Here is a 19,577-nt window from a genome sequence, read left to right as displayed (position 1 = left end):
GTGAAGGTTCAGCTCAAAATACCCCATAGATTTTTTTAAATAAATTTTTTTAACTGCCTTTTTTGGGGCATCATTAACTATGCACCAATTCAGGCTGCGCGGCCCCTTTAAATCTCGCGCTCCCTGCCCCCCGAGCTCTTGAATATAAGTGCAGTTATACAGTGCATAAACAAAGTTCACACAGCTAATATAACCCTCAAATGGATCTTTACAAGATGTTCGTCATGCATGCTGCATGCATGGATCGGATCATGTGAGTATAGTATTTATTTGGATGTTTACATTTGATTCTGAATGAGTTTGATAGTGCTCCGTGGCTAAAGCTAAGATTACACAATGTTGGAGAGATTTATAAAGATTGAAGATGTGTTTATGAATTATACAGACGGCAAGTGTTTAAAAATTAAAATACCGACGGCTCTTGTCTCTGCGAATACAGTAATAAACAATGGTAACTTTAACCACATTTAACAGTACATTAGCAACATGCTAACGAAACATTTAGAAAGACAATTTACAAATATCACTAAAAATATCATGTAATCATGGATCATGTCAGTTATTATCGCTCCATCTGCCATATTTCGCTGTTGTCCTTGCTTGCTTACCTAGTCTGATGATTCAGCTGTGCACAGATCCAGACGTTAATACTGGCTGCCCTTGTCTAATGCCTTGAACATGGGCTGGCATATGCAAATATTGGGGGCGTACATATTAATGATCCCGACTGTTACGTAACAGTCGGTGTTATGTTGAGATTCGCCTGTTTTCCGGAGGTCTTTTAAACAAATGAGATTTACATAAGAAGGAGGAAGCAATGGAGTTTGAAACTCAATGTATGTTTTTTCCATGTACTGAACTCTTGTTATTCAACTATGCCAAGGTAAATTCAATTTTTGATTCTAGGGCACCTATAAGCAACTGTTTTCAACATTGATAATAACCAGAAATGGTTCTTGAGCACTGTGACACTGAAGACTGGAGTAATGATGCTGAAAATTCAGCTTTCCATCACAAGAACAAATTTCCTTTTATAATACATTAAAAAAGTAATTTATTTGACCCAGTAAATTGTAATAATATTTCACAAATTTTCTGTATTTTTGATCAAATAGACTTCTTACAAAAACATTTTTAATACTCTTACCGACCCCAAACCATTTTAAGTCTGATCACTAGCAAAAGTACTAGAAAAATTACCAACTTCTTGTCTATCTGCGCTTACCAATAAGAATCTCTGCACACTTGCTTGCAGGACTGTGTGGGACCAGACCATGGATGATGAGTTTTTCCCCTCTTTTCCCTGCATTTCCTCCTGGCCGGTGCACGACACCCAGCAAGGCCTCCAACAGGCCGCCTCTGTCAGGAGATGGAGGTGAGGTGCTGCCGAGCCGCTTGGGGTTCAGATACACGCACACGTCCTTCAGACGCTGCTGCTGGACCACGACTCCAGGCCGCTGACCCGCTTGATTCTTCAGGATGGAGGTGGGACGCTGAGAAGATCCTCCATCTTTTCCATCTGGGGCTTTTCTTTGTGATGGCCGCCGCTTTCGTCTCAGGATCTTGGTGAACTTCTTGAGTTTTGCTTTAGATTTATTGCTGGAGGCAGCTTGCTTTTTACCATTGTCTGTGATAATTTCTGCCTCCTTTTCACTGAAACGGACGTGATTGGTGGCAGCGGAGTGATTGGCAGATACTTGGGCCAGCAGAGCTTCTTCCTCTCCCTCACTCAGCTCCAGGTAGAAGAGTTCACCGTTCTTCTGGACATCATCCAGCCATTCAGGCTCCAGGTCACTGTGCCACAAAACAGAGGGAAACATGGGATAAGCATGCAATAATATTCAGATAATGTCCAAAATGTCTTAATGTCATTGCATTTGATTTCTCAGAACTAAGTTTTATGAGCCAGCCCAGCTCCTTTGCCTAAAATCAACCAAATCCCTACCTAGATAAATAAGAACTATCAGAACAATTTGATCTAATTAATTCAACTTCATAAGGTAGAAATCGACTGCAGGTTTTATTTTTGTACTATTAATCATATATTAATAAAATATTTATTAAAGGGTTAGTTCACCCAAAAATGAAAATTCTGTCATCATTTAAGCAGTAAAGCCCGAAATATACTTTTTACGCATACGCAAGGGTCAGCATTAGGGCTGGGACAATAAATCGATTCATCTCGATTTGTGGATTTTCCAAATGTATCGCAATTCTCTCTTGAATTTATTCTGAGCTTAGTTTTTAACCACAATCTCAAATGCTGACGAAGAAGAGCGCTCCTGCATTTATCTGAGTCTGAGAATGTACTTGCACCTCTGAATACTTTTATGACGCGAGATTAATGTAAACAGCCCAATGCAAACACCCCTGTAATTCGCTTCAATTTTTTTTTATTTTATGAATGATTATTTTATAGAAGGTTCAAGTGGTGTGTGTAAGGAATTGGAAGCAAGCAGAGTACGGCTGTTTGTAAAGCACGTACTGCCATCTGCTGTTAAAAACTAAGCTCAGAATCGATTCAAGAGAGAATCGCGATGCATTCGGAAAATCTCAGAATCGATCCAGGAATCATTTCTCGATTCACGATTCAACGATTTATTGTCCCAGCCCTAGTCAGCGTACAGTGTGCGTGATGCGAATTTCGTCATCAGAAGAGTACTCACAGTTACTGCTCAAGTAGACTTTGTTTTTTTATGTGAACACACAGGCCTTCGACACATGCTCAGTTTTGATCAATCTCTCACCATGAGTTACAACTTATGTAAACATCTTTGTATTCTTTCATGCTAGAGTTGTACAAATGAGGGTACTTTCTAACCTCTTTGTTCAATCTTTCATCTATATAGGCCTCCATTGTCACAGTAGCTTGCATGTATTCCGGTCTGTTCTGTTTATGCAGAAACTACCTTGTGAATCAACGGCCCCAGAGCATGGTTGCCACCTTGTGGATAAACTAATTAATCCAGCGGAGCGTACAGTATATGCGGGTACTCTTCTGATGACGAAATTCATGTCACATGCAGTGTACGCTGATCCTCGCATATGCATACTTTGGGCTTTACTCACCCTCATGTCGTTCCAAACCCGTAAAATTTTGTTCATCTTCAGAACACAAACAAAGATATTTTAAATGAAATCTGAGAGCTTGCTGTCCCTCCACTGACAGTCCACGCAACTAGCACTTTGATGCTTCAAAAAGTTCATAAAGAGTTTGTAAAACTAATCCATACAAGTTGAGTGATTTAGTCCCAAATCTTCTGAAGACTTGCTTTCTATGATGAACAGACTGAATTTAAGCTTTTATTCACATATAAACATTGATCAGCGAACATAAACAGATGCTCATCCGAACTCGCTTGACACACGAGAACACACCTCTTGCGGAAGCTCAAACATGCTGCATAACACACGAGAATGAACCTCATTGGTTCTTGCACGTCAAGCAAGCACGCTTGAGCTTCTGTTTACCACAACTGATATGTGCTGATGGATGTTTATATGTGTCTAAAAGTCTAAACTTGCTAAACTCGTTAAAATCGCTTGATTCATATGGATTAGTTTTAGGATGTCTTTGTGAACTTTTTGAAGCATCAAAGTGGTAGCTGTGTAGACTGTCAATGGAAGGACAGAAATCTCTCAGATTTCATCAAAAATATCTTCATTTGTATTTTGAAGGTGAACGAAAGTCTTACGGGTTTGGATTGACACAAGGGTGAGAAAATGAAGACAGAACTTCATAACTTCATAAGGCAGAAATCGACTGCTTGTTTTACTTTATTTTAGTATTATTAATTATATACTAGTTAGGGATGTCCCGATCACGTTTTTTTGCCCTCGAGTCCGAGTCCGAGTCATTTGATTTTGAGTATCTACTGATACCGAGTCCCAATTCGATACTTCTATAATAAATAAAAAAGAATAAAGAAGACCGAAAAAACAGATCCAGGATCCAGGAACAGTGCTTTTCAGGTTTTTCAGGTATCTAACAGTAGTTTTCAAGTACAGAAAATGGATAAAGTAATCAAATATAAAATATCACTGCATATTATCTTTACTGTATAAAATAAATAAAGATTAATCATTATTGAAGTTACAAAAACTATTCAGTCAAGAGCAGTAAGTGATTTCTTTGTTATCTGTTGTTTGATTTAACATTAAAGTCGGCATGAAATCAAAATTAACAATTCTTATTTTTTTATGGAATATTGTAGTATTTATTATCAATAATGTATCCGTGAACTTCATTATTTTTAAAAAATTCATGTGCCCTCATAATCTTTAATCAAAATCATTAACCTCCCATCCCCCTTCAAAACGACTCATCGTCTCTTCCTGTCACATGCTATGGCGCAAGGGTGGAGCTATCTGGAATTGCAGTGACGTATGGGATAAATGCTGTGCTTCACTTTAGAATCAGAATCAGAAAGAGCTTTATTGCCAGGTATGTTGTTTACACATACTAGGAATTTGTTTTAGTGACAGAAGCTCCACAGTGCAACAGAGTAACAGCGACAAGACAAGACACATAATAAAAAGAATAAAATAATAATATACAAATTTACAAGATAGACAAAGTGCAAAAAAAGCAAAAGACAATATATATTATAGACAATTGTATGTACAATTATGTGTGCAAATTGAGATATAAATAAGTGTTTTAAGTAAATAATATGTAATAGTGTTGTGTGTTCCGTGTTTGTCAAGTGTTCATGAGATGGATTGCTTGAGGGAAGAAACTGTTCCTGTGTCTGGTCGTTCTGGTGCTCAGGGCTCTGTAGCGTCGACCGGATGGCAACAGTTCAAAGAGGGAGTGTGCTGGATGTGAGGGGTCCAGAGTGATCTTCTTTGCCCTTTTTCTCACTCTGGATAAGTACAGTTCTTGGAGAGTGGGGAGGGTTGTGCCAATGATTCGCTCAGCAGACCGGACTACCCTCTGTAGTCTTCTGAGGTCAGATTTGGTAGCTGAGCTGAACCAGACGGTAATTGAAGTGCAGAGGATGGATTCAATGATGGCAGAGTAGAACTGTTTCAGCAGCTCCTGTGGTAGGTTGAACTTCCTCAGCTGGCGAAGGAAGTACAACCTCTGCTGGGCCTTTTTCACAATGGACTCGATGTGGTTGTCCCACTTCAGGTCCTGGGAGATGGTGGTGCCCAGGAACCTGAATGACTCCACTGCAGTCACAGTGCTGTTCATGATGGTGAGTGGGGGGAGAGCAGGTGGGTTTTTCCTGAAGTCCACGATCATCTCCACTGTCTTGAGCGTGTTGAGCTCCAGGTTGTTAAGACTGCACCAGACAGCCAGCTGTTCAACCTCCAGTCTGTAAGCAGACTCGTCACCGTCCTGGATGAGGCCGATCAGTGTGGTGTCATCCGCAAACTTCAGGAGCTTGACAGAGGGGTCTTTGGAGGTGCAGTCGTTGGTGTAGAGGGAGAAGAGCAGTGGGGAGAGCACACAGCCCTGAGGGGCGCCGGTGCTGATGGTGAGGGTGCTGGATGAGAATTTCCCCAGCCTCACTAGCTGCTGCCTGTCTGTCAGGAAGCTGGTGATCCACTGACAGACAGAGGTGGGCACGGAGAGCTGAGTTAGTTTAGGCTGGAGGAGTGATGGGACAATGGTGTTAAAAGCAGAGCTGAAGTCCACAAACAGGATCCTCACATAAGACCCTGGTCTGTCCAGATGCTGGAGAACATAATGCAGTCCCATATTGACTGCATCATCCACAGACCTGTTTGCTCGGTAAGCAAACTGCAGGGGGTCCAGTAAGGGTCCAGTGATGTCCTTCAGAAAAGCCAGAACCAGTCTTTCAAATGACTTCATGGCCACAGACGTTAGAGCCACAGGTCTGTAGTCATTTAGTCCAGTAATTTTGGGTTTCTTTGGGACAGGGATGATGGTGGAGCGTTTGAAGCATGAGGGGACTTCGCACAGCTCCAGTGATCTGTTGAAGATCTGTGTGAAGATGGGGGCCAGCTGGTCAGCGCAGGTTTTCAGACAGGCTGGTGAAACGCTGTCTGGGCCTGGTGCCTTTCTTCTCTTGTTCTTTCTGAAGACCTGGCGCACGTCATCTTCACTGAACTGAATTGCAGGTGTGGGGGAGAGTGGGGTTGATGGAGGTGTGAATGGTGATTTTTCAAACCTGCAATAAAACCCATTCAGATCGTCTGCCAGTCGTTGATTCTCCACAGAGCTGGGGGATGGTGTCTTGTAGTTGGTAATGTCTTTCAGACCTTTCCACACTGAAGCTGTGTCATTAGAAGAGAACTGATTCCGAAGTTTATCAGAATAATTCCTCTTTGCCACTCTGATCTCCTTTTCCAGTGTGTATTTGGCCTGTTTGTACAAGACTCTGTCCCCTTTTCTGCGAGCATCTTCTTTGGCCTGACGGAGCTGGCTGAGTTTTGCAGTGAACCAGGGTTTGTCATTGTTGTAAGATAAATGAGTCTTTGTAGGAATGCACAGATCCTCACAGAAACTGATATATGATGTAACAGTCTCTGTGAGCTCGTCCAGATCGGTGGCAGCAACTTCAAAAACACTCCAATCAGTCCATTCGAAACAGGCTTGTAAAGCCCGCTCTGTTTCGGTGGTCCATCTCTTTACAGTCTTTGCTACAGGTTTAGCTGATTTCAGTTTCTGCCTGTAGGTTGGTATGAGATGAACTAAACAGTGATCAGAGAGCCCCAAAGCTGCCCGTGGGACAGAGTGATATGCATCCTTTATTGCTGTGTAACAATGGTCGAGTATATTACTGTCTCTGGTGGGACAAGTAACATGCTGTCTGTATTTGGGCAGTTCACGTGAGAGAATCGCTTTATTAAAGTCCCCGAGAATGATAAGAACAGAGTCCGGGTGTTGTTGCTCGCTCTCTGTGATCATATCAGCGAGTAACTGTAAAGCCGAGCTCACGTGCGCTTGCGGAGGAATGTAGACGCTCACCAGAATGAACGAGCAAAACTCCCGCGGCGAATAGAACGGTTTGCAGTTAATGAAGAGTGTTTCAAGATCTGGACAGCACATCTTCTTTAACACCGTTACATCTGAACACCACCTTTCGTTGATGTAAAAGCACGTCCCGCCGCCGCGCGATTTCCCCGTTGATTCAGCGTCGCGATCTGATCTAAACAGCTGAAAGCCCGGCAGACATAACACGCTGTCCGGAATGGCGTCGTTCAGCCAGGTTTCCGTGAAGCACAGAGCAGCCGAGTTCGAGAAATCCTTATTTGTCCGGGAGAGCAGAAGGAGTTCGTCCGTTTTGTTGGGCAGAGAGCGGAGATTCGCCAGATGGATGCTAGGCAGCGGCGTTCTTAATCCGCGCTGTCTGAGCTTCACGAGGGCGCCGGCGCGCTTTCCCCGTCTGCGCGTCCTGAAGCGTCTAAACAGCGCTGCCGCTCCGCCGACTACAACATTCAACAAAACGTCTGAATAATCGAAATCCGGTAAAAGATTTTGTGGTGTGAACTGCCGAATGTTCAGCAGTTCATCCCTGGTAAAACTGATGGTGTTTGAAAAACAGAAAACAGGAAAAACTAACAAAAACAGAACAAACACTGAAGAGCTAAGCACTGTGGCTGCCATGCGCGGCGCCATCTTGATCTTAATCTTTATAGAGATTAATGCATTAAACACCGCTGATGCCAGTCATTGGGGTGTACAGTAAACATGGAAAGGAACCTGCGACACGCTCAGTCAGTCAGGCTGCGTGTCCACTGGAGCAGAGCAAGCAACCAGAGCATTTTTAGATTAATTCAAATGGAAGTTGAGCGTCACTTAACTTACGCACGGCTCAACTTCCATAGGAATGAACCGAAAACACTCGCTTTTTTAACTGCTCGCTCCGCGCCACCGGACACACACCATCAGTCAGTCAGTCAGTCAGTCTCTCTGGCTGTTTAGTGCCGTTAACCGTCCTCGTCATCCTCAATAAAGCCCTTACAGTAACATGAGTGCTCGGAGTTAGTAATTAATATCTGCCTCCATTTCGTTAGCAACGGCCAACTTCCAATCAATTTCCGAAGGACGAAATCAAGTCCCGCCCTCTCATTTCAGATGCCGTTTCACTTGGATAGACGTCACAGTACAGAAGAAAAGACAATCGCAACTTCCGTTTCATGCCGACTTTAAAAACAGGCAGCAGGAATAGTTTTTTTTCCCTTTAAGACATGCACGATCCAGTACATATACTTTTACATATGCGCTGTCTTTCTCGACTAATATACGTTCACTTAAGACTAGGGATGGGTATCGTTAAGGTTTTAACGGTATTACTACTCTTACCGATATTGCTTATCGATCCGGTACTTTAACGGTATTCTTATCGGTACTTTTTGTTATATATATATATATATATATATATATATATATATATATATATATATATAAAGAGCTGAATTAACTTTGCTTTATATTATATAGTGTCTGGCATTTTTGGTGTTTTATATAAGATACAGTAAGAACATGAACAAAGAGACAAACTTACAAATACAATAAAACAAAGACACAAATGAAATAAAGTACTTTCATTTGTTCTTGTGTTCATGTAAGTAATAGGCCTAGCCTATAAAAGAAATCCAAGTAAAGTAACCAAATGTAAAATAACACTGAATGGTTTTCACAGTATAAATTAATATATTAAATCTTATTAAAGCTAACTATATTCAGAAGAAGTGCTGTGAGTGGTTTTCTCTTTGCATTTTGTTGTTTGATTAACACTGATGGCACAATCGTCATGACTGCTGTCACTTTAAGAAAATAGATCTATTAACACACATCAGATTTTCTCCCAGCTGTTCATGTACACTTACGATATAAACGGCATTTAAGTAGCTAAACACGCTCCAATCCGGTCATTTTAACACATTTTTGTGTGTATTTGATCGTTTGGACGTGCACCTGAAGCTCAACGTGTAATTTGTTTGTCTATTTGCGATCCGTTTTGAAGTGCGCGCCGCAATTCAGCCTGAGGAACAGCGTCTCTTGCGCGGATTATTGTTCTTCGACGTTTTAAACGTTGATAATAATGATCAAACCTTTACTGCAGTTTAGCAACAGTAAAGACTGCATTTTACAACAAGCACCGATTGTGCCGATTCTGATGTTAAGTTTGAGTTTAGGGAGGAACGAACGCGCGCAGCTGTGAATAGAATAAAGGGGTGGTAGACGAAACGCGGCTAGTTTTTAATAGTTTTACCTCTGATATGTTCTTTATGATCCTTAGAAGCCAAAATCGAAATCAAAAATAAAACTAGCTTAATATCAAAGCACAGGCCTAAAGTGTAAGCAGACGTTTAGTTGTTTAGTTCTCTCCTCCATCGTCACCATTAAACAGGCTTTCATGTGAGCGGCTGCGCGCGCTGTAGCTCCTCTGCGTGAGCGCGATCTCTCGTCTTGCGAAAGCAAAAATGCATCATAGACAAATGTCCTAATATTATTGCATATAGAAACAGCTGGCGACTCTGGATAGATTGAATCTGCAAGATAATGTCTATATAGCAATAATAAATGCACGTGTATTTTCTTCATAATTTATCCAGTACCGATAGCAGAACCGTTAACGTCAGAGCTTATTGATACACCGGTCTTTCAAAATTTAGCCCCGGGGTCAATTTAATACCGGGTTTCGGTACCCATCCCTACTTAAGACATAACCGACTATGTTTGCTAGGATACTCGCTAAGACGGGCATGTTGACAAAATTTTTGTATGAATTTGTCCGCTGAAGCGCAAGACTTGAAAGAGAACTCAGTATTTGCGCGCTGACTGAAATAAGCGTGTGCGCGCTTCGGATGAGCGCACACAAATCTTCTCACAGCGCGCGCGAGTTCTCTTTCGCGTCTTGTTCTTGAAGGTTTAAATCAGCAAGGCTTAAATGAGTTAGTTTAAACACAGATAGCAACATGTGCTGTTCAAGTCTCACCTGCGCTCGCGCTATCAACACCTGGGTGATGACGGTGTAAATGACTGGACATTAGAGCATACGGCACTCGAAGTGAACAGTTTACAAAGAGTGACTGTTTTGTCCACGCTTTCTGATTATTGTTGTTGTTGTAACGTTTTGCGCATCCATCGACTGAAACATACATCATCTGACTCTGTCTGTCTGTTTTCCACGATGCTATTTTAAACAAACCATTTTAACCAAGCGGCAACCTCCCCCTTTCTCTCGTGAAGCCAATACGGAAGTAACTTAAACTGCGATTCATCGACTGGCCGCCAGGCTCCAAAAGAGAGCAGAATCTCATAGAGTCCCATGTTAAATTGGCCAAGTATATAGCAGAAAAAACCATGTTTACATGTTGGTTCAAATTGTGGTTTTGGTCTATACTGCTATTTTTGCCCTTCATGACAACTCTGAGGGGGGTGAATTTTTTTATAACTTATCCGTTTAAATTATATTAAGCCTTAAAGTTCTGCATAATTAAGGGCGTAGTCACTTGAGTGACAGGTAGATTGCGCTGCTGTCTGTGAGCCGTCATGTTACCTCAGCTGCCGCTGAATTTGGCATCTCAGCCGTTTTTGTGCTTTTTTTTTTCTCGATTATTTTATACAATTATAAAATATGGCTTGCTGCATAATATTCGAGACTGATGTGTGTCTGTGTAGATGTGCATGCATGGGGATGAGAAACAGAACACACGTTGTTGGATCGTGGCATTGGCTGAAAGTTTTGATTGTGAGATTTACTACAGTGACAATACCAGGAGGATATACAACTCTGACAGCACTGCTTGGATATTATAACTAAAACTGCTGCACTATTTTGAAAAAAATATACTTTGGACACAGGCACATTTTGTTAGATACGATCGTATACAGTTTTACAACATAAAGGCTGCTCAGATTGCATCCTTTCTTGAAGAACGATGACAGAGAGCAGATCATTCAGAAGAAATGTGAAATGTTTTTTTGCAATGGACACTCATATTTTACCCAAGTGCCACAGATTGGATTCATCTCACGATCTCTATTTCATTATAAAGGTATGAAGTCCCATTTGATTTTCCATGTTGTTATTTGCACACCCAACACTACTGGTGTTGGAGCATCTATATCTTAAAAAACACCGTAGATTGACAGTAAACCTTTAGAACGTTCTGATGATAAAACTTATATTCATTAATATTTTAGATCGTATCTAAGATAGATGGATAGCTCCTTTGCTGCTAACATGGTCACGTCGAGCTAGGCGGGCGTGGTTTCAGCAACCAGTCACATCAGCTCAAACTACCTCCCTGCCTCTTTGCCCATTTTCAGTTATCCGGGTGTGACGTGCGGTGACGCGCAGCTAAGATGGCCGCGGCCTCATTTATGCGTCAAAACTGCTGTTCAGAACTCTATGGGTGACGTCACGGACGCTACGTCCATATTTTTTTACAGTCTATGATATTAACCAATAGATGCGTCGTCCTTCGAGATGGACCGCGGTGCAAGTGCATACCGAACCGTAAGTGGAGAACCGTTGCACCCCTTATATATATCCGAGTCCTGGTCGGGAGGTAACGTCCGATTCCGATCGAGTCTGAAACCACGTGATCGGGCCCGATTTCCGATCACGTGATCGGATCTGGACATCCCTAATACTAGTATAATATTTATTAATATTTTGAAACAGCTCTTATTTTTGTATTTTCAGTTTATATTTAAATTTTAATTAAGTTTTAGTAATTTTATGTGCTTTGTCATTTTTATTAGCTTTTTAAAATATTTCTATTTAGATTTAATTTATTTTTATTTCAATTTTACCTTTAGTCATTTTAATACATTATCTTAAACTTGTTTTAGATGCCAATGCAGTTTTTTTTAGTTTTTAAAGGAACACTCCACTTTTTTTGAAAATAGGCTCATTTTCCAACTCCCCTAGAATTAAACAGTTGAGTTTTACAGTTTTCAAATCCATTCAGCTGATCTCCGGGTCTAGTGGTACCACTTTTAGCATAGCTTAGCATAGTTCATTGAATCTGATTAGACCGTTAGCATCTCGCTCAAAAATGACCAAAGAGTTTTGATATTTTTCCTATTTAAAACTTGACTCTTCTGTAGTTACATCGTGTACTAAGACCAACGGAAAATGAAAAGTTGCGATTTTCTAGGTCGATATGGCTAGGAACTAAACTCTCATTCCGGCGTAATAATCAAGGAACTTTGCTGCCGTACCATGGGTGCAGCAGGCGCAATGATATTACGCAGCGTCTCTCACAAATGTCTCCATGGTTGCAAGGCACACTCCCTGTGCAAGCAGTGGGTCACAGCCGCTGCGTAATATCATTGCGCCTGCTGCACCCATGGTACGGCAGCAAAGTTCCTTGATTATTACACCAGAATGAGCGTATGGTTCCTAGCCATATCGGCCTAGAAAATCGAAAATTTTCATTTTCCGTCGGTCTTAGTACACGATGTAACTACAGAAGACTCAAGTTTTAAATAGGAAAAATATCAAAACTCATTGGTCATTTTTGAGCGAGATGATAACGGTCTAATCAGATTCAATGAACTATGCTAAGCTATGCTAAAAGTGGTACCGCCAGACCCAGAGATCAGCTGAATGTATTCGAAAATGGTAAAACTCAACTGTTTAACTCTAGGGGAGTTGGAAAATAAGCCTATTTTCAAAAAAAGTGGAGTGTTCCTTTAAGTTTTTCATCTAATATTAAGATTTTATTTCATTTCAGCTTTATTTCAATTAACGGAAACTGTTTTTAATAGAATAACAACACTGGAAATTAACTTTTTAACATCACAATTTTAGTCTCAAATTTAGATAAGCATACAGTGGGTACAGAAAGTATTCAGACCCCCTTAAATTTTTCACTCTTTGTTATATTGCAGCCATTTGCTAAAATCATTTAAGTTCATTTTTTTTCCTCATTAATGTACACACAGCACCCCATATTGACAGAAAAACACAGAATTGTTGACATTTTTGCAGATTTATTAAAAAAGAAAAACTGAAATATCACATGGTCCTAAGTATTCAGACCCTTTGCTGTGACACTCATATATTTAACTCAGGTGCTGTCCATTTCTTCTGATCATCCTTGAGATGGTTCTACACCTTCATTTGAGTCCAGCTGTATTTGATTATACTGATTGGACTTGATTAGGAAAGCCACACACCTGTCTATATAAGACCTTACAGCTCACAGTGCATGTCAGAGCAAATGAGAATCATGAGGTCAAAGGAACTGCCTGAAGAGCTCAGAGACAGAATTGTGGTAAGGCACAGATCTGGCCAAGGTTACAAAAAAAAATCTGCTGCACTTAAGGTTCCTAAGAGCACAGTGGCCTCCATAATCCTTAAATGGAAGACGTTTGGGACGACCAGAACCCTTCCTAGAACTGGCTGTCCAGCCAAACTGAGCTATCGGGGGAGAAGAGCCTTGGTGAGAGAGGTCAAGAAGAACCCAAAGATCACTGTGGCTGAGCTCCAGAGATGCAGTCGCGAGATGGGAGAAAGTTGTAGAAAGTCAACCATCACTGCAGCCCTCCACCAGTCGGGGCTTTATGGCAGAGTGGCCCGACGGAAGCCTCTCCTCAGTGCAAGACACATGGAGCCTGCATGGAGTTTGCTAAAAAAACACCTGAAGGACTCCAAGATGGTGAGAAATAAGATTCTCTGGTCTGATGAGACCAAGATAGAACTTTTTGGCCTTAATGCTAAGCGGTATGTGTGGAGAAATCCAGGCACTGCTCATCACCTGTCCAATACAGTCCCAACAGTGAAGCATAGTGGTGGCAGCATCATGCTGTGGGGGTGTTTTTCAGCTGCAGGGACAGGACGACTGGTTGCAATCGAGGGAAAGATGAATGCGGCCAAGTACAGGGATATCCTGGACGAAAACCTTCTCTAGAGTGCTCAGGACGTCAGACTGGGCCGAAGGTTTACCTTCCAACAAGACAATGGCCCTAAGCACACAGCTAAAATAACGAAGGAATGGCTTAACAACAACTCCGTGACTGTTCTTGAATGGCCCAGCCAGAGCCCTGACTTAAACCCATTTGAGCATCTCTGGAGAGACCTAAAAATGGCTGTCCACCAACGTTTACCATCCAACCTGACAGAACTGGAGAGGATCTGCAAGGAGGAATGGCAGAGGATCCCAAATCCAGGTGTGAAAAACTTGTTGCATCTTTCCCAAAAAGACTCATGGCTGTATTAGATCAAAAGGGTGCTTCTACTAAATACTGAGCAAAGGGTCTGAATACTTAGGACCATGTGATATTTCAGTTTTTCTTTTTTAATAAATCTGCAAAAATGTCAACAATTCTGTGTTTTTCTGACAATATGGGGTGCTGTGTGTACATTAATGAGGAAAAAAAAATAACTTAAATGATTTTAGCAAATGGCTGCAATATAACAAAGAGTGAAAAATTTAAGGGGGTCTGAATACTTTCCCTACCCACTGTATATTAGATACAGGGTTCCTACACATTTTCCATTTCAAAATTCCATACTTTTCCAGACTCAAATTTCCAGACCTCCTTCCAAACAATTTTCTGCCATTGGTAAGCCTCGGTCTCCTTTTCTATGTTTTCTCTGCTTCATGTTTGTAGTAGGGGTCTTACAGTTTTTTAGTGATTTTTAAATCAGTGTTTGATTGTTGAAATAAAGTTTTGTATTTAGTATTCACGTCTAGGCCCTTCTCTTCTTAAAACTACGTTCCTGTGTGACTTCTGTTGGGGATTAATCTACAAGTACTAATATATTCCCTGTTTAAAAGGGTGGCGTAGTGACTTAGTTTGTTTCACTTTCTGACCATACCACTCGCTACATCGGCATACATATTTAATTTGTTTAACATTCTAATAATTCAACACATTTACTTCATAGACATCCTTCTCTGATTTATCCATTCTGTTCTGTTGTCAGTATTTGTCGGTATCAAAACATTTGTATAGAGTAGCCTACGAGTACGAGCAGCCAACACAAGCGCAGTATCAGTTTACGTAATATTTTAGAAATTCCTAAGTTTATAAATATCTGCAAAGTAAAAATAGGTGTAAAAGGTGATGTGTAGGGGGGTCTGGGGGCATCCTCCCCCAGGAGAAGATTTTTGATTTTAACATGTAAATGAAGCATTCAGGTGTACTCTGACAAGAACATAAATGGGTAAACCAACATTTGCTTCAAGTAAAAATAAATAAATAAATAAAAATAATAATAAATTATTGGCAGTAGGGCTGAGCATTGACACAAATTTCACAATTGAATGTGATTTTGATTCAGAAGCTTGCGATTTGATTTTGATTTGATTACCTTCGATTCAATATTGATTCATTTGGGGCCTATCAGGTCAAGTACATGGCAAATTTCCTCAAAGAAAAAAAATCTCTCTCAACTAATGCTGTAAATTATACAAGGAACCACAGCTGGTACATCATTATAATATTAGGTTAAAATTGATTTTGTAAGCTACTTTTATATAGGCTAAATTACACATAAGGAAGTTTATATAAATTTTTAATGACAATTATTTTTCTACTCTTTTTTTTTTATTATTTAGGCCTAAACATTTAAATGGTGGCTGTCATGAAACAGATTTATACATTTAATATCAAAGCACATGTTAAGTACAAATACAATGAATACGCAATAGCCTATAGTGCATATATTTAGCAAAATACTCCTCTCAAAGTTAATTTTTGTAGCTGAATAATGAGTTTTTGGACATTGAACAGCTTTTCTGAGGTAGGCTAAATGTGACATTTTTACATACTGTTTTATTGATGCCTTTCTGTAGTTGAAACAATGATTGATCGACTGCATGTGATACAGATTTCAGTAAGTTGTACTTTATCTTTCAACATACCTTCGGATGTTCAATCATGTTTATTTTGTGCTGTAACTAGTAAAGCGGAAGAGATGGTTGGTTCACGAGAGCTACAACGATCTATCATGCCATAGAGCACCAAGAAAGATCACGACTCACTCCAGTCTATGGGAAAGTAGCCCATTTTTGATTCTTGTGAGAATCCTGAGACACGCACTCGCCCTGAAAAAAAACTCTTCACATCTACACGATTCACATAAATTATGTATTTTGATTCAAAAGAGCTAATTTCGCTGTAAAGTGACTAGTTTGCAGGTATAATAAATTAGAAAACTGAATAGAGACATTAGTCTGGAAACACAAATATTTTTCCATACTCTGATTTCTTTTTTCCATACTTTTCCAGACCTGGAAATTACTCAAATCAAATTCCATACTTTTCCATACTTTTCCAAACCGCGTAGGAACCCTGTAGATGAGTTAACTGGTTGTCATTAAATTTTAAGTTTTAAAATGACAAATGTGGCAAATTAATTTTTAAATGGATATTCTATGTTGTTTCTCAATTGCTAAAAGCTCAAACTGTATGTAGGCATTTAATAATTAGACAAGAATTAGACAAAAAAAGTATTTAAAATAGTTACAATCGGCATAAAAAGACATTTGTTGTTTTCTATGTGTGAAAATACTGCAGTTCACTTTTTGCAAGACTACATTTCACCAACAAATGATAAGGAAGTAATACATAGTATAAGCACAAACCAAACTAAACTCTACATAACCACAAAGTCAGAATGCTGCAACGGAAAGACACATCCGAAACCTTTGAAACCGAATCCTCTCCTTCATTCCAGAAAAAAACTGAACTCAATATTCAGCCAGACATTATGTTTTCTTCTCCATTTCTAAATTAAGCCACGCTACTTTGGTGGTTAGCTCTTGGCAACCACATCCATAAATTCACTAAAGATGGTGAATAGCATATAATTATTTATGATGGCTGACTTTCCAAATTGGAAACAGAAATTCCCCTTAAAAATGAGAGAGTGCAGAGAATGGACGAGGTCTATTTTCCCTTTTCATGAGCCTCTCTTTCTAAATGTGGGTCAGAAGAGACCACAAAAAATAAAATGAACCAAAACATGAAATGTACTATAAATTCAAAACAGCTATATATATATATATATATATAACAGTTATATATATATATATATATATATATATATATATATAGAGAGAGAGAGAGAGAGAGAGAGAGACATATAAGTTATATACATTAGATTATACAGGTCTATGTTTACATACTCCATACTGCAGTTAATGTGACAACGATATCGATGACAAAAGAAAAGTTTTATGGTAAAAATATCTAATTAGCAATCCAGTTATTAATAACTATAGTTTTTGAATTTGTTGATGTTTCTTACTCTGAGTAATCTGAGTCTGAGTAACTGTAACTTGATGCATCGGAATCAGTTTCGCTCCCTCCTTCAGCCTCCTTATTTTCACGCAAGTCGGACTCAAAATCCGTCTCATTCCCCTCTTTAAAATGTCTAGAAGCCATTAGCGCATTTTTCTACTCAATAAACTATGTTCGTGTCCATTCAGAGCTGTTTCAAGAAGCGGATTCTGCTTGTGAATGGCAACAGAAGTCTTCCAGTGTTATCCGCATACGGGTCTTGTCCAAAGGCCACGTGACGCGTTTCTCAAATGGTGATTGGTAGAATCGAGTCGTTTCTATAGCAACACGGAAGCTTTTGTTGAACAGCGTGGTAAGAAGTTACGCATTAAGAGAAACGACAACAGAATCGCCTGGTTGACTTGAGAATCATTCATGCTGATTCCAGCAGTAAAATAGTATAAAAATATAATAATATAATGATGAAATACAAAATATTATTAAAGTTTCGTTTTAAAATAAATACATACAATAATGCGTTTATTATTGCCGCTAACGCTTCTATCTAAATTGGCGATTTTACCATATTTATAGAAAAATCATTTTAACGTCGTAGTTACATAAAAAAAAATAAAATACTGCACTCGGCAAAAACCGCACGAGGTCTTTAAATCCCCCCCGGCACGCAAGGAAAAGCTGCTCGGTATTCAACTTTGTCGCTGAGAAAAGAAACAAACAAACAATGCACAACAGGTTATCAAATAAACAATTCCTACTAACCTGTAAAGAAGCACACTCCGTATAGAATCAAAATCCTCCAAGTTTGTAGAGAAAGGCTGAAAAGATCTCCCATCCGAGCAAGTATTAAACATTATTTATGCTTCATACTTATAACAAACGGTTTCGTCGTTATTAATAAATTAGTGCAGTGTCCTTGATGCAGTTAACAGAACCCATCCGACCATTAAACCCCTCGGTCATTTAGTACTTTGAATATATTAGCGACTCAATGAAGACATTTCATTAATTGTTCGGGTTTTCTCTTTTGAAAGACAGCTGTTATTGGTAAAATCCAAATGTTTAGAAGCTCCGTTCAAGGCGTCTTTCGGAACAGATGATGGTGAGTCCAGTTTCTTTGCAAAGAAGTATCCGGTCTTGAGTACTTCTCCAGACAACGACAGACTGACTGACTGGGTCGATGCTCGTCAAATGCTCATTCTCATGGCAAATGGAGCGTGTGTGTGTGTGTGTGAGAGAGAGAGAGAGAGAGAGAGAGAGAGAGAGAGAGAGAGATGCTGGCTAGGCTAGGGTTGCTGCCTCCAATATACCAAGCATAAAAGAAACGTATCGTTTAACTTTTTCTGCGAAAACAGTTTGCTGCAAATCATTATTGAGTCTTCTTCATATTGATCATACATATCCTTCTTCTGTCAGGCATTAAATGTAAAACATATGTGGGCATCAGAGAGCTTATTACCAAACCTCACGCATTATGTCTTTCAGCTGACTCATAACTCATATCACTGATCATTGAAGATGCCCTAGAATCGAATATTGAATTTACCTTGGCATAGTTGAATAACAAGAGTTCAGTACATGGAAATGACATACAGTGAGTCTCAAACACCATTGTTTCCTCCTTCTTGTGTAAATCTCATTTGTTTAAAAGACCTCCAAAGAACAGGCGAATCTCACCATAACACCGACTGTTACGTAACAGTCGGGATCATTAATATGTATGACCCCAATATTTGCATATGCCAGCCCATGTTCAAGGAATTAGACAAGGGCAGCCAGTATTAACGTCTGGATCTGTGCACAGCTGAGTCATCAGACTAGGTAAGCAACAAGAACAATAGCGAAAAATGGCAGATGGAGCAATAATAACTGACATGATCCATGACAACATGATATTTTTAGTGATATTTGTAAATTGTCTTTCTAAATGTTTCGTTAGCATGTTGCTAATGTACTGTTAAATGTGGTTAAAGTTACCATCGTTTCTTACTGTATTCACAGAGACAAGAGAGCCGTCGCTATTTTCATTTTTAAACACTTGCAGTCTGTATAATGCATAAACACAACTTCATTCTTTAACAATCTCTCCAACAGTGTCTAATGTTAGCTTTAGCCACGAAGCACAGCCTCAAACTCATTCAGAATCAAATGTAAACATCCAAATAAATACTATACTCACATGATCCGACGCATGCATGCAGTATGCATGACGAACATCTTGTAAAGATCCATTTGAGGGTTATATTAGCTGTGTGAACTTTGTAAATGCACTGTATTATAGTCGAGAGCTCAAGGGGCAGGGAGCGCGCGATTTAAAGGGGCTGCAGCCTGAATCGGTACATAGTTAATGATGCCCTAAAATAGGCAGTTAAAAAAATTAATTAAAAAAAAT

The 19,577-nt window shown here is 39.7% G+C and overlaps 1 protein-coding gene across 4 annotated transcripts in view; it reads right to left on the bottom strand.

Annotated features, from left to right (window-relative positions):
* The window catches only part of LOC125262025 (protein inturned-like), a 35,556-nt gene extending 17,153 nt beyond the window's left edge, over positions 1–18,403 (bottom strand). Inside the window, exons 1-2 of one of the 4 annotated variants that reach the window (XM_048180574.1) lie at positions 17,948–18,403; positions 1,226–1,794 (exon numbers count right to left, since the gene is read on the bottom strand). In XM_048180574.1, coding sequence (XP_048036531.1) covers positions 1,226–1,794; positions 17,948–18,039 — 661 coding nt within the window. In that variant the 5' untranslated portion in view covers positions 18,040–18,403. Of the gene's footprint in view, positions 1–1,225; positions 1,795–17,195; positions 17,706–17,947 lie in introns of those variants that run through there. The other 3 variants (XM_048180573.1, XM_048180575.1, XM_048180572.1) reach the window with 3 other exon arrangements.
* Positions 18,404–19,577: the final 1,174 nt, after the last annotated feature.

Source organism: Megalobrama amblycephala, unplaced genomic scaffold (genome assembly GCF_018812025.1).
Source record: "Megalobrama amblycephala isolate DHTTF-2021 unplaced genomic scaffold, ASM1881202v1 scaffold555, whole genome shotgun sequence".
NCBI lineage: Eukaryota > Metazoa > Chordata > Actinopteri > Cypriniformes > Xenocyprididae > Megalobrama > Megalobrama amblycephala.
The sequence above is the reverse complement of the archived record's forward strand: the minus strand, read 5'-3'. Positions and strand labels throughout refer to the sequence as shown.